The 14,396-nt window shown below is 39.8% G+C and overlaps 1 protein-coding gene and 1 non-coding gene across 10 annotated transcripts in view; both read right to left on the bottom strand.

Annotated features, from left to right (window-relative positions):
- Positions 1 to 14,396, bottom strand: part of LOC105476118 (NADH:ubiquinone oxidoreductase complex assembly factor 6) — a 107,002-nt gene that overhangs the window by 63,486 nt on the left and 29,120 nt on the right. For 7 of the 9 annotated variants that reach the window (XM_024791020.2, XM_071067990.1, XM_024791019.2 and 4 more), the window contains one exon: positions 13,889 to 13,945. In XM_024791020.2, the coding sequence (XP_024646788.1) occupies positions 13,889 to 13,945 (57 nt within the window). Of the gene's footprint in view, positions 1 to 3,960; positions 5,569 to 13,888; positions 13,946 to 14,396 lie in introns of those variants that run through there. The other 2 variants (XM_011731780.3, XM_024791024.2) reach the window with 1 other exon arrangement.
- LOC112425632 (U6 spliceosomal RNA) lies at positions 8,094 to 8,196 on the bottom strand. Its single transcript, XR_003016753.1, has one exon. It is a non-coding gene; the product is annotated as a U6 spliceosomal RNA (small nuclear RNA).

The raw sequence follows: 14,396 nt of genomic DNA on the forward strand, positions 1-14,396 counted from the left end.
GTCTTGAACTCCTGACCTTGTGATCCACCCGCCTCAGGCTTCCAAAGTGTTGGGACTACAGGTGTGAGCCACTGCAGGAAAACAGTATTTGTGGAGGGGAATAAAATGTCAACCCACAGACTTATCAAATAACAAAAAGACATTTTATCTCATATCTGATTCAAAAGGCACTGCTTATCTAAAGATATGATTACATTAGAAACATTGTAGATAATCTCCATTAGGATATACACAAAATACATGTTATGGACCATCTGTGGATAAGTACTTGTTTTCAAATCTCATGTCACTCTTAAAATCCCAACACCTTAATGTGGCCTATGATTTCCTTATCCGTCCAGCCTCACTTCCTCCTCACTCTGCTTTCCAGCTGTACTCAACAACCCAGTTTCTTGAACATCCCATGTGTTGCCCAGACACCACAGCTTTGACACAGACTTCCAGTTCCATCTTTCTGATATCCAGTTTGTCCTTCACATATCAGACAGAACCCCAATTTACATTTCCTGAGAGCCCCCAGCCCACATTATACTACAGCATGTTCATTCGAACCACAAAGATTTTCAGAGTGGCAACAGGATCTACTTTAGGTTCTGGGTATACAAAGATAAATAAAACATTGTCCTACACTCAAGTAATATGGCTAAGTGAGGGAGAAATGTGTAAACAGTTAAAAGACAACAGGCATTTTGGGAGAAAGCACGGCTGTGCTTTGTGAAGTCAGCCTCAAATTTCAGATCCCTTGTTATTAATCTACCATCCACCGATTCTCCTGAACCATTGGTCACAAGCACAAGTATTTAGAGTAAGCAAGTAACATGAATGTTTGAGTCAGGCTGAGTCTGAGATAATAGCTCATGCCTGGACCTGTGGCCAACTGGAGAGGACACATCCTGTCTAAAACATTCAGTTTCTCATTCTTTTTCAAATGCCATGCTTGCAAAACAAAATGTGCCTGCAGGCCTCATTTGGTTCAGGCTGCCAGTCTGTCTTTTGTACAATAATATTAACGTGTGTTGTTTACTACATGTAGGTCACTATTCTAAGCACTTTACATGGAGAAATTCATTTATTCCTCACAACCACCACTGAGGTTGGTATGATTTTGCCTGTTTTACAAATGGAGCAAGAGGCTTGGGGTAATTTGCTGAGGTTACACAACTCTTAGGGTGGCAGAGCTGGGACTGAACCCACACAGACAAGCTACTCTGGAGTTCACACACACTTTTTTTTTTTTTTTTTTTTTGAGTCAGGGTCTCTCTGTCGCCCAGGCTGCAGTGCAGTGGCGCGATCCTGCTTGGCTCACTGCAACCTCCACCTCCTGTGCTCAAACAATCCTCCCACCTCAGCCATTGGAGTAGCTGGGACTACAGGCATTCGCCATTATGCCTGGCTAATTTTTATATTTTTTGTAGAGATGGGGTCTCGCCATGTTGCCCAGGCTGGTCTTGAACTCCTGGGCTCAAGAGATTCACCTGCCTTGGCCTCCTAAAGTGCTGGGATTACAGGCATGAGCCACTGCGTCCAGCCCACACTCTTAGAAGTACTTCACATCACTGTACAATACTCTACTGCCCTGTAGCTAATAACTGTATTTTTCACCTTATACTACAGAATGAGTTACATATTTAATAATTTATTGTGCCAAATATTCCTTTTTGCTGTTGAACAAACTCTTAACTAGTATATACTGATATGATACAAAAATGTATGTCTACCTATCTATTTATTGTTCCATAAATTTAATCACCTTCCCATTCTACAAGCATCTTTCTCATTTGGAGAGTCTTAACTTTTAAGAAATAACTTTGTACTTACCCAAAAAATACACATTCATTATAGAAAAAAGTAGGTAAAATGAAGTATCAAAATTATTTTAATGCATTCCCTGACTGACTCTTCTCCCCTTCTTCTGACCCATTTCCAACACCCTTCCCAATTTTGGACCTGTGTTCCTTGCAGGAACAAACAGTAGGACGTTTTGTTTTATTTTCAGTAAGGAACCATATAATGTTTACAACTCTAAGGATCTTTCTGGACAAGGCAATTGATTAAGCCAATGTCTTCAGAAAAGTCCGATTTATATGAGCTAAAACAAATCCAAGGGCACTTAGGGATTTGCTGAAATGGAAAAAATATAAACTCCCAAGTCTTTGATCTTAATTCAGTGTTTCAGTAGATCAGGGGATGTGGTCACTTTATTCACAAACTATCCTAAGAACTCTGGACATTCTGTTCTTTTTACATAAGTAAGTTGAAGGCAAAAAAAATCAAGAGTCTTGACATAGACCATCCATTCTGTTTCCTGGCCTTTGTACACACTGTTTCTTCAGCCAGGACCTCCCCACAAAAACGTCAACACTCCCTCCCCAAGCCCTGGGTCCTACCCAATCTTCCTGACACTATTTCTCCTCTGGGAAACCTTCTTTGACTGCCAAGCCAGTGAAGTATCCCCCCACAGTCCCCCACCATATACACCCGTGACCAGCACCTGACACCTATTTCAATTGTCTGTTTCTCTCTCACCTAATTTGCAGTTGGAATTTATGTAGTAATTACCTTTTTTAACCTACTTTGTATCTGAAATTTAAGCAGTAATACTTATTTCTAAAAAATGTGTGCCTTTGAGCTTTTAAACTTGGCAGTTTATTTTATAATCTCAAGAATGGTAAAAATAATAATAATAATAATAATAGGCTTTGGCATTGAACTAATGTGGATCTGGCAACCAGCTCTAGTACTAATGCCTCCATGACCTTGAACTTAACATCTCTGAGACGTTTTATCATTTGGAAAATAAAGGCCTACTTCACTATGAGGGTTAAAGCACAAAAGTGCAAAGTACACCACCTGTTCAAGTTTGTGTTCAATAAGTGTTAGCTACAGTTACATTTCTCAAGAATTCAATTTCATCAACAGGAGAGATTCAACCACAAGCAAAGAATATTGCCAATTGATTGAGAACTACCCAAAACTTATTTCATAATGATATGCAACTTTACCTACATTGAGAATAACCTGTAATTTATACTTAATATGTTATCTGCTATCCACTTATTCAAGTACATCTAAAATCGTTTGAAAATGTATCTGACTCCTTTAAAATACTCTAATAAAAACCCTGAGATTTGAAAAATCAAAAAGAATGCCAGCATCATCTAAGGGAGTATCTTTTACACCAGGAAATCAATAGTACAGTAAATTTCACTGATAAAGACTCCACTTGAACCTCTACATTGGTAACTTTAGTTCATCCAAATCTGTAAGCATCAAATTTAAAATGGTTTAGAAAGTATTTTGAAATTATTTACTTAATAATAAATCGGCTTCTGAGCCAGTAAAGAATCCACTAATCCAGTCACGTAATTAAACCCTCCTTTTAAGACCCTTAGAAAGGAAGCAAGAAGCTTAGATGACTGCTGCCAAATTTAACCTGGGAAGACCTGCAGATAATGCTTCCTAACAAACTCTCTGATGAACTTTTCAACCCTGGATCGTTCAGAATCCCAAGAGGAAACATGTCCCATTTCCTTGTATTTTCTTTTCTTTTTTATTTTTTTTGAGATGGAATCTTGCTCTGTCACCCAGGCTTGAGTACAGTGGTGTGATCTCAGCTCACTGCAACCTCCACCTCCTGGGTTCACACGATTCTTCTGCCTCAGCCTCCTGAGTAGCTGGGATTACAGGCACCCGCCACAACACCAGGCTGACTGTTGTATTTTAAGTAGGGATGGGGTTTCACCATGTTGGCCAGGCTGGTCTCGAACTCGTGACCTCAGGTGATCCACCTGCCTCGGCTGGGATTACAGGTGTGAGCCACCACGCCTGGCCCCATTTCCTTGTATTTTCATTTGAAGATAAGCTGAATGGCTCTCAAAAGCCATAGAATTAAAGAAGAGGATATACTTTCAGCATCAGTACCAACTAAGAGTCTACTAACATACAAAACCACATTGCACATTCATTCAACTATACGTTTATTAATTTCTACTTGCTCTCAATCAGAAGCCATTGTAGGTGTGTGGTGGGGGTGATGTCAAGATGATTGAAACAGTGTATTCTTTTGTTCCAAAAGCTGTTTGAATTTGCAAAAATGTAACATTTTAAGCCACTCACAATTTCAGTAGGCACTAATTCATAGCTGATACCGAAGACTTAAATTGAGATAGAGCCGAATGGGGCAGGAGACAAGGCTACTGAAAATACAGGAAAAAGGAAACTGTGGCATAATCCTGGTCCTGAGAGTGAGATTCATTTAGAGTCAGATCGACCAGTTACCAGCAATGTAAAAAATTTTGGTTTTTCCAATTGGTAGATATTTTATAAAAGTTTTATATTATTAATTATTATTCATTTCTCTTTGAGACAGGGTCTTGCTCTGTCACCCAAGATGGAGTACATTCATGTGTCACTGCGGCCTCACCCTCCTGGGCTCAAGTAATCCTCCCACCTCAGCCTTCCTAGTAGCTGGGCGTGCACCACCACACCTGGCTAGTTTATGTATTTTTGGTCGAGATGGGGTTTTCGATGTTGCCCAGGTTGGTCTCAAACAATTTAAAAGTTTGATGAACAAAAATGTGCCTTATTTCATAGGCTTTTAGGAAAACCAAATGAGAACACTGATGAAAGTATACAGCACAGTGCTCATCACTGGGAAGCACAATGTATAGTGCAGAATGTACAGTATAAAGTGTAGCAACCCTTAAATGGATGTTCAATACAATACTGTTAATATCACTTATACAAAGTTTGTCAATACAGTTTTGTTCACGATCATAATGCTGAATGACAGAGTGAGGCAGTGGGATTAATAAAAAAGTAAAAGCTTCCAGACCAGCCAGAGCTAAAATCAAATTAAGGCTCTAGCTCTTGCCAGCCACTCTGACCTTAAAGAAGTCACATTATTATAATGGATAAATTTTTACACAAGATTGTAAAAATTAAATGTTAGGGATATAAAGCCCACAACACGTGACTGATCCTCCTCAAATATTAATTTCACTCTTTATGACTCCTAAATAAATGCATCTTCCAGCTATTCTGAACACCTAGGTTATAGCTGCTCAGCATGTAAGCCCCTATGATAACTTGAGCCCTTTCCCCTTTCCTTCCCCAGTGGTGAAGGGAGGATGACATTCCCTCTCCCTGCCCGCTGGCTCAAGTGTGGCTTATGGCCTATGTACAGCTAAACCGATATTCCTGTTGGAGCTCCAGCTTCCAGGGACAGCACAGCAGCCAATGGCAGTGCCTCTGCCAGAATCTCAGCAGTCTTGGCACCCTAGTCCCACGGCAACTTCTCATCAATTTTGTGAGCTACTTGACATCCCATGCAATAAATTCATTTTCTCCTTAACAGTCACTTCCTGTTGTTCCTAAATAAGAACCCTAACTTTTATAAAACTAATAGACTAGAATTAACATCAGTGCCATGAAATTATTTTAATATATTTTTCTCCATGACTGCATATACAAATATAATGGAAGTAATGTATTCTTCTGCTGTAAAGATGGGTGGAATATATCAAAATCCACTCGCCGAATTTTCTTTAGAAAGTCCTCTAGAGAAACCTGGAAAAAAGAGAATAGTAATCACCAGATCATAAAATGATTAAGACTTAAAAAAAAAAAAACTAAAGAATAAACACAAGTGTTTAGGCTATGTTAGTTTCCCTGAGATGGTTTTCTATATAATAAGAATTTAAGTGAGAATTTTTAAAGAGAGAAAGAAAACAAAAAGGCATCTAAGAAGCTTCTACTAGACCAGTAAAAGGGTATCACAGATCTAGTACTAGAAAAACCAAGCCTCTTCTGCTCATAATATAAAAAGCTTTGGTCAAGACATAAAGGATTAGCAAAATCATGTTTCCCTGGACTTATTACTAAATTCAGTGGAATGCAAACAGGCTGTTTCAATCAGGGAAAACGAAACATCCCCACCTCGAACCCCCAAATGTAGTGTACTATGAGGGGTAGCTCAAGTTGTCTTTTAAGACATTATTTTGTGAAGAAGCCGACCAGGTGTCCACATTGTTGCTAGAGCACATGATTTTCAACCAGGCAAAATTATCACCCCATCCTTTCCCCACCACAAAAAACCTGACAAAGTTTCCACAAGGATAACAGCAGGATAGAAAACACCAATGATGTGCAGTATCTTTGCATTTTGGTTTTCAATTGTCATGATTAATTTATAAATTTTTATTTTACTTTAATAACATTTTTGTTAAACAGGCAGGTCACTTAATTTTGTGCTCCACCTTTCTAAGAGGCACCAGACCTCCTCAGGCCACATAAGCAGCGCCCCCTAGAGTTCTGCAGCACAGAACCTGGGTGATCAATGCAGGGATTATGCCTATAGATTCTGTAGAATATGCAGACAAAAACGAAGAAAACAAAAAATATTTTCTTCCAGACTTTTTTCCCATACTTTTATAAATATAGGAGTGAAATACAAACAAATTCATTATCTACTTTTTAAAACCCTAAACTTACATATATAGACAACAGGAGACATATGCATCAATGTGCCCAGTTGCCTTTATATTAGCAAGAAACTTAGAAACAATCCAGAGACCAGGTGCGGTGGCTCACACCTGTAATCCCAGCACTTTGGGAGACCAAGGCAGGTGGACTGCTTGAGCTCAAGAGTTCAAGACTCGTCTGGGCAACATGGCAAAACCCCATCTCTCAAAAAATACAAAAACAATTAGCTGGCTGTGGTGGTGCACACCTGTAGTCCCAGCTACTTGGAAGGCTGAGGTGGGAGGATGGCTTGAGCCTGGGAGGTCAAGGCTGCAGTGAGCCTGCACTCTAGCCTGGGTGACAAAGACCCCATCTCAAAAAAAGAGAAACAATCGAGAAATTCTTTGATCTAAAAAAAGAGGAATCATTTGTACAATGAAATATTAATATTATACTGCAGTGAAGTGAGTGTACTATAGGTAGATGCAGTAATATGCACTAATATGCACAAATCTCAGAAACATTAAGAGTGTACACATGTCCTAGAAGACATAAATAGAAAATGATCCTTTTTTATAAAGCTCAAAAACAAAACTAAGCAGTATGTTGTTCAGGAATATATAAAATGATGAAAGTCTTCTTGGAATGAAAGGAAGAAAATAATACACACAAAATTGAGGAGAGCTACCTAAAAATAAAGGCAGTGGGCCGGGCACGGTGGCTCATGCCTGTAATCCCAGCACTTTGGGAGGACGAGGTCAGGATCATGAGGTCAGGAGATCGAGACCATCCTGGCCAACACGGTGAAACCCCATCTCTACTAAAAATACAAAAAATTAGCCAGGAGTGGTGGTGGGCGCCTGTAGTCCCAGCTACTCGGGAGGCTGAGGCAGGAGAATGGCGTGAATCCAGGAGGCAGAGCTTGCAGTGAGCCGAGATCGCGCCACTGCACTCCAGCCTGGGCGACAGAGCAAGACTCCGTCTCAAAAAAAAAAAAAAGAAAAATTAAGGCATTGGCAGGGGAATGAAATGGGAAAAACATGAGTGCAATTTAATGGTGACATGCTAGTTCCTGGCTTGAGTGGTGAGTTCATGGTGTTTATTACGCTATACATTGCAATATATACACCTAGACAGATATATTCATTTTTAATATATAGCAAATATTAACAATTTTAAAAGAGAATAAAAGAAAAAACTTTGAAAATATTTCAGTGCACTTTCTTTCACATGTTCTCTTGGTTTTGAAAATATTTTAGTGTACTTCCTTTCAGATGCTCTCTTTTTTTTTGTAAAAAAAAAAAAAGCTCATGCTATTTCATGTTCTATAACTTGTTTTTTTATCCCTTAATATACTGTGATCAACTTGCTATCTGTAAGAATGTTAATTTTAATAGCGTTATTATATTAATTATAAGGAATAGTTAATAAAATTAAGGTACAGACACACAATAGAATATTATATAGCCATTAAGCGTTAGATTTATAAATTTTTTAAATGATTCAAAAAATGCTCAACAAACAGTACACTAACATATGAAGTATAATTTCAACTATACACAAAAATTAATTTCCAAAAACCCCAGAATGACTAGCAGTTCTCTTTTGGTGTTAGAATTATAGGTAATTTCTTTTTAATGGAATGCTTCATGAATTTGCGTGTCATCCTTGCGCAGGGGCCATGCTAATCTTCTCTGTATCATTCCAAAGTTAGTATATGTGCTGCTGAAGCAAGCATGGGTGATTGCTATTTTCTCCTAATACTGTTTATATTGTCCAAATCTTTACTATGAAATGTATTGCTTTTAGGATTAGGAGAAAATTCCATTAGAATACAGAGGAAATGTGACCTCAAAATCAGACAGAACTCAAGTGGATATTTTTACATCAGGCTTTGGTTCAAAGGAAAGTCTGGCTAATGGTAAATAAACTGAGTAACAAATTGATTGTGAAACTCTCAAAGACACTACAAATTTCTGAATATGAATTCTTGAAACCTCATCTATGAAGAATACACCATACCTAGATTAGTCATGTTCAAAGAGTTTTAAACTGCAAATCCTTTCCTTGAACAAAATAATTAACAGATGCCCCAAATATAAAACAAGTAAGAGGCCCTGTCCAAGCTGGAATGAGGGTGTATGACAGAAGCAGTTCCTCAGGAATTGCCATGTTGCCACTCTAGTCTCTCTTGGCACAGGATAGAAACTGAGCGCTGGGGCTGACCACGGTGGCTCACGCCTATAATCCCAGCACTGTGGGAGGCCAAGGCGGGTGGATCACCTAAAGTCAGGCATTCGAGACCAGCCTGGCCAACACAGTGAAACCCCTCCTCTACTGAAAATATAAAAATTAGCAGGGCATGGTGGCGCATGCCTGTAATCCCAGCTGCTCGGGAGGCTGAGGCAGGAGAATTGCTTGAACCCCAGAGGTAGAGGCTGCAGTGAGGAGAGATCATGCCATTGCACTCCAACCTGAGCAACAGAGCAAGACTCTGTCTCAAAAAAACCCAAAAAAACAAAAAAACAGAAGCTGAGAGCTGGGCCCCACCCCCAGAGTTTCTGATTCAGCAGGTCAGTGGTGGAGCCCAAGATCTGCATTTCTAACAAGTTCCCCAGTGAGGTGGATATTGCTGGTCCAGGGACCACATTTTGGGAACCACTGGTCTATGACAGTGGTTTTTACCCCTGGCCGTACCTTACAATTAAAACTAAAGGGGGCTGGGCACAGTGTTTTATGCCTGTAATCCCAATACTTTGAGAGGCCAAGGCTGGAGGATTGCTTGGGTTCAGAAGTTCAAGACCAGCCTGGACAACATAGTGAGATTTCATCTCTTCCAAAAGTAAGTTTTAAAATTAGCTGGTGTGTTGGTACACGCCTGTGCTCCTAACTATTTGGGAGGCTGAGGTGGGAGGATCACTTGAGCCTAAGAGTTTGAGACTGTAATGGGCCATGACTCCACCACTGCACTCCAACCTGGGCAACAGAGTGAGATTTTGTCTCAAAAAAAAAAAAAAAAAAAGGCCAGGCATGGTGGCTCACACCTGTAATCCCAGCACTTTGGGAGGCCAAGGCAGGCAGATCACTTGAGGCCAGGAGATCAAGACCAGCCTGGCCAACATGGCGAAACCTGTCTCTACTGAAAATACAAAAAAATCAGCCAGGCGTGGTGGTACACGTCTGTAATCCCAGCTACTCGGGAGACTGAGGCCTGAGAATCACTTGAACCTGGGAGGCAGAGGCTGCAGTAAGCCAAGATCATAACCAGTGCACTCTAGCCTGGGCAATGGAGTGAGAATCTGCCTCCAAAAAGAAAGAAAAGTAAAAAGGGAAGCTTTTAAAAAGTATCAATGCCTGGGTCCACAATTGGTCTGGGGCGGGGCAGCCAAGCATTGTTTAGGTCTTTTTAAAGCTCTCCAAGTGATTATAAGGGGCATACAGGGTTGAGAACAACCTTTTTCTACAAAAGTTAATGAAACAAAGTCCTTAACCTTTATGAAGCTTACTTAGTATGTTAAACAGCTGATGGTATATCCATCAACCACTAAACAGGGTGATACAGAATAATGTGTTGACGTACACAAAATACACATATGATTATATGTATATGAAAGGTTCAGAAAGATGAACAGACATTCTCCCCAGATAGGGTGGAATTGTGTGAACTCTAATTTCTTCTTTTGTATCTCTTACACTTTGAAAATTTAAAATATTAATGTACTACTTTTATAATTAGCAAGGTCAATTAAGAAACAAAATGATTTCAAACACACAGACCTGAAAACTAAGATAGAGGATGTGAAGGGATCGAAATTAATCTCTAAGTATATTTTAGAGGGAAAAGGTAGATATGTTTGGTATTACAGAAAATGTGTAAGTTTACAATTTTCAAATATTACATATCTTTGAACCTTGGTTTCTATCTATAAAATGAAGTAACCATATTTTTGCTAGGAAGACTAGGAATAATGATGGAATGACCTAACCCAGGGCCTGTCTCATAAAAGGTTCTAAGTAACTGGTAGCAATTATCACTTCTCTATGGAGATTTAGAACAACAGTTCCCAAACCTGTCTATGCATCAGAATCACCTAGGGAACTTTTTTGTTGTTGTTGTTATACTTTAAGTTCTAGGGTACATGTGCACAACGTGCAGGTTTTTTACATATGTATACTTGTGCCATGTTGGTGTGTTGCACCCATCAACTCATCAGCACCCATCAACTCGTCATTTACATCAGGTATAACTCCCAGTGCAACCCCTCCTCCCTCCCCCCTCCCCATAATAGGTCCCGGTGTGTGATGTTCCCCTTCCCAAGTCCAAGTGATCTCATTGTTCAATTCCCACCTATGAGTGAGAACATGCGGTGTTTGGTTTTCTGTTCTTGCGATAGTTTGCTGAGAAGGATGGTTTCCAGCTGCATCCATGTCCCTACAAAGGACACAAACTCATCCTTTTTTATGGCTGCATAGTATTCCATGGTGTACATGTGCCACATTTTCTTAATCCAGTCTGTCATTGATGGACATTTGGGTTGATTCCAAGTCTTTGCTATTGTGAATAGTGCCGCAATAAACATACGTGTGCATTTGTCTTTATAACAGCATGATTTATAATCCTTTGGGTATATACCCAGTAATGGGATGGCTGGGTCATATGGTATTTCTAGTTCTAGATCCTTGAGGAATCGCCATACTGTTTTCCACAATGGTTGAACTAGTTTACAATCCCACCAACAGCGTAAAAGTGTTCCTATTTCTCCACATCCTCTCCAGCACCTGTTGTTTCCTGACTTTTTAATGATCGCCATTCTAACTGGCGTGAGATGGTATCTCATTGTGGTTTTGATTTGCATTTCTCTGATGGCCAGTGATGACAAGCAGTTTTTCATGTGTCTATTGGCTACATGCATGTCTTCTTTTGAGAAATGTCTGTTCATATCCTTTGCCCACTTTTTGATGGGGTTGTTTTTTTTCCTGTAAATTTGTTTGAGTTCTTTGTAGGTTCTGGATATTAGCCCTTTGTCAGATGAGTAGATTGCAAAAATTTTCTCCCATTCTGTAGGCTGCCTATTCACTCTGATGGTAGTTTCTTTTGCTGTGAAGAAGTTCTTTAGTTTAACTAGATCCCATTTGTCAATTTTGGCTTTTGTTGCTGTTGCTTTTGGTGTTTTAGACATGAAGTCCTTGCCCATGCCTATATCCTGAATGGTATTACCTAGGTTTTCTTCTAGGGTTTTTATGGTATTAGGGCTAACATTTAAGTCTCTAATCCATCTTGAATTAATTTTTGTATAAGGAGTAAGGAAAGGATCCAGTTTCAGCTTTCTACTTATGGGTAGCCAATTATCCCGGCACCATTTATTAAATATGGAATCCTTTCCCCATTTCTTGTTTTTCTCAGGTTTGTCAAAGATCAGATGGCTGTAGATGTGTGGTATTATTTCTGAGGGCTCTGTTCTGTTCCATTGGTCTATATCTCTGTTTTGGTACCAGTACCATGCTGTTTTGGTTACTGTAGCCTTGTAGTATAGTTTGAAGTCAGGTAGCGTGATGCCTCCAGCTTTGTTCTTTTGACTTAGGATTGTCTTGGCAATGCAGGCTCTTTTTTGGTTCCATATGAACTTTAAAGCAGTTTTTTCCAATTCTGTGAAGAAAGTCATTGGTAGCTTGATGGGGATGGCGCTGAATCTATAAATTACCTTGGGCAGTATGGCCATTTTCACGATATTGATTCTTGCTATCCATGAGCATGGCATGTTCTTCCATTTGTTTGTGTCCTCTTTTATTTCACTGAGCAGTGGTTTGTAGTTCTCCTTGAAGAGGTCCTTTACATCCCTTGTAAGTTGGATTCCTAGGTGTTTTATTCTCTTTGAAGCAATTGTGAATGGAAGTTCATTCATGATTTGGCTCTCTGTTTGTCTGTTACTGGTGTATAAGAATACTTGTGATTTTGAGACCCTGAAGGAAGCACTAAACATGGAAAGGGGCCGGGCGCGGTGGCTCAAGCCTGTAATCCCAGCACTTTGGGAGGCCGAGACGGGTGGATCACGAGGTCAGGAGATCAAGACTATTCTGGCTAACACGGTGAAACTCCGTCTCTACTAATAAATACAAAAAACTAGCCGGGCGAGGTGGCAGGCGCCTGCAGTCCCAGCTACTCGGGAGGCTGAGGCAGGAGAATGGCGTGAACCCGGGAGGCGGAGCTTGCAGTGAGCTGAGATCCGGCCACTGCACTCCAGCCTGGGTGACAGAGCGAGACTCCGTCTCAAAAAAACAAAACAAAACAAAACAAAACAAAACAAAAAAAAAAAACATGGAAAGGAACAACCAGTACCAGCCATTGCAAAAACATGCCAAAATGTAAAGACCATCGATGCTAGGAAGAAACTGCATCAACTAACGAGCAAAATAACCAGCTAATATCACAATGACAGGATCAAATTCATACATAACAATATTTACCTTAAATGTAAATGGACTAAATGGTCCAATTAAAAGACAAAGACTGGCAAATTGGATAAAGAGTCAAGACCCATCAGTTTGCTGTATTCAGGAGACCCATCTCACATGCAGAGACACACATAGGCTCAAAATAAACGGATGGAGGAAGATCTACCAAGCAAATGGAGAACAAAAAAAAGCAGGGGTTGCAATCCTAGTCTCTGATAAAACAGACTTTAAACCATCAAAGATCAAAAGAGACAAAGAAGGCCATTACATAATGGTAAAGGGATCAATTCAACAGGAAGAGCTAACTATCCTAATATATATGCACCCAATACAGGAGCACCCAGATTCATAAAGCAAGTCCTTAGAGACTTACAAAGGAACTTCTTAAAATCACAGATTCTCCTAGGAACTGGCTTCCTCCTCAATCCCAAAAGTCTTACTTAGTAAGAAGACTCCAGGAATCTATATTTTTAAAAAGTTTTCCAGGTTACCCCACTGCAACCAGCTCCGCAGTGGGCTATGAACCACTGTTCTGGAACCACTGCTACCATATGGTCAGGTCACAATGGAGAAAAAAATGAACAGAAGAGTAAGTAATACTTATATAGCTATAAGCAGCCTAACAATCCTACAAGGTAGTTTCTCCTATTATTCCCATTTCACCTAAGAGTAAACTGAGGAATGTGGTTATTAAGGAACTTAAGGTCTCATTGCTAGTAAGGGGCAAAACAGATTCAAGCCAATACAATCTGGCTGCAAAGTCAGTGCTAAAAACTCAGCTCACGTGCCTCTGAGAAATACAGAAATGACCCTCAGCAAAAGCATCAATAACTAATGAAAGCCACCATGAGGGAGGGAAATAAAAACAAAGGCTCCAAACTAAAGAAGTGCATTGGGAACTTTATAAAATATAAAAACAGATCATACACATCTGCTTCATTAATTATACAGCCTTCTCTGTTAATCTACTTACCGTCTGAAGAAAAGCAGGAAATGCTTTCACAGGAACACTTTTGTGAAAGGACCTAGCCTAAAAAGGAAGAGGAAAGGAAGCTGGTCAAAATTAAGCAAATAAACACTCTCGCTCTGAAAGCAACACCAGCAGTTTAACAATATTGATAGGGCCTCTCTAAAATGCAAGAAAACAGCTCATCTCCTGTAGATTAAGATTAGTTTCCTAAGCCTAAAGGACTCAGAAAAAAGTAAATACTGTAGTAAAAATTCCATCCTTTCTTAGCTCTAGCATCCTTCTTAGCTTTAGCATCTTCCAGCTATCTTACAATATCTCATAATAACTTTGACTCCCCAGCTCTGTGGTAAGTGGGAAATGAAGAAATACTTGCATTACCAAGTCCTGTGCACCCCTAGCTTAGACTGACTTTATCTCCTGTTTAAATGAGTAAGATCCTCCTAGGTGATCTCCCTGTGTTCCCTGACCTTTAATTCGTTCCACACAGCCAGACAAATTAATGTCCTTACAC

Source organism: Macaca nemestrina, chromosome 8 (assembly GCF_043159975.1).
Source record: "Macaca nemestrina isolate mMacNem1 chromosome 8, mMacNem.hap1, whole genome shotgun sequence".
NCBI lineage: Eukaryota > Metazoa > Chordata > Mammalia > Primates > Cercopithecidae > Macaca > Macaca nemestrina.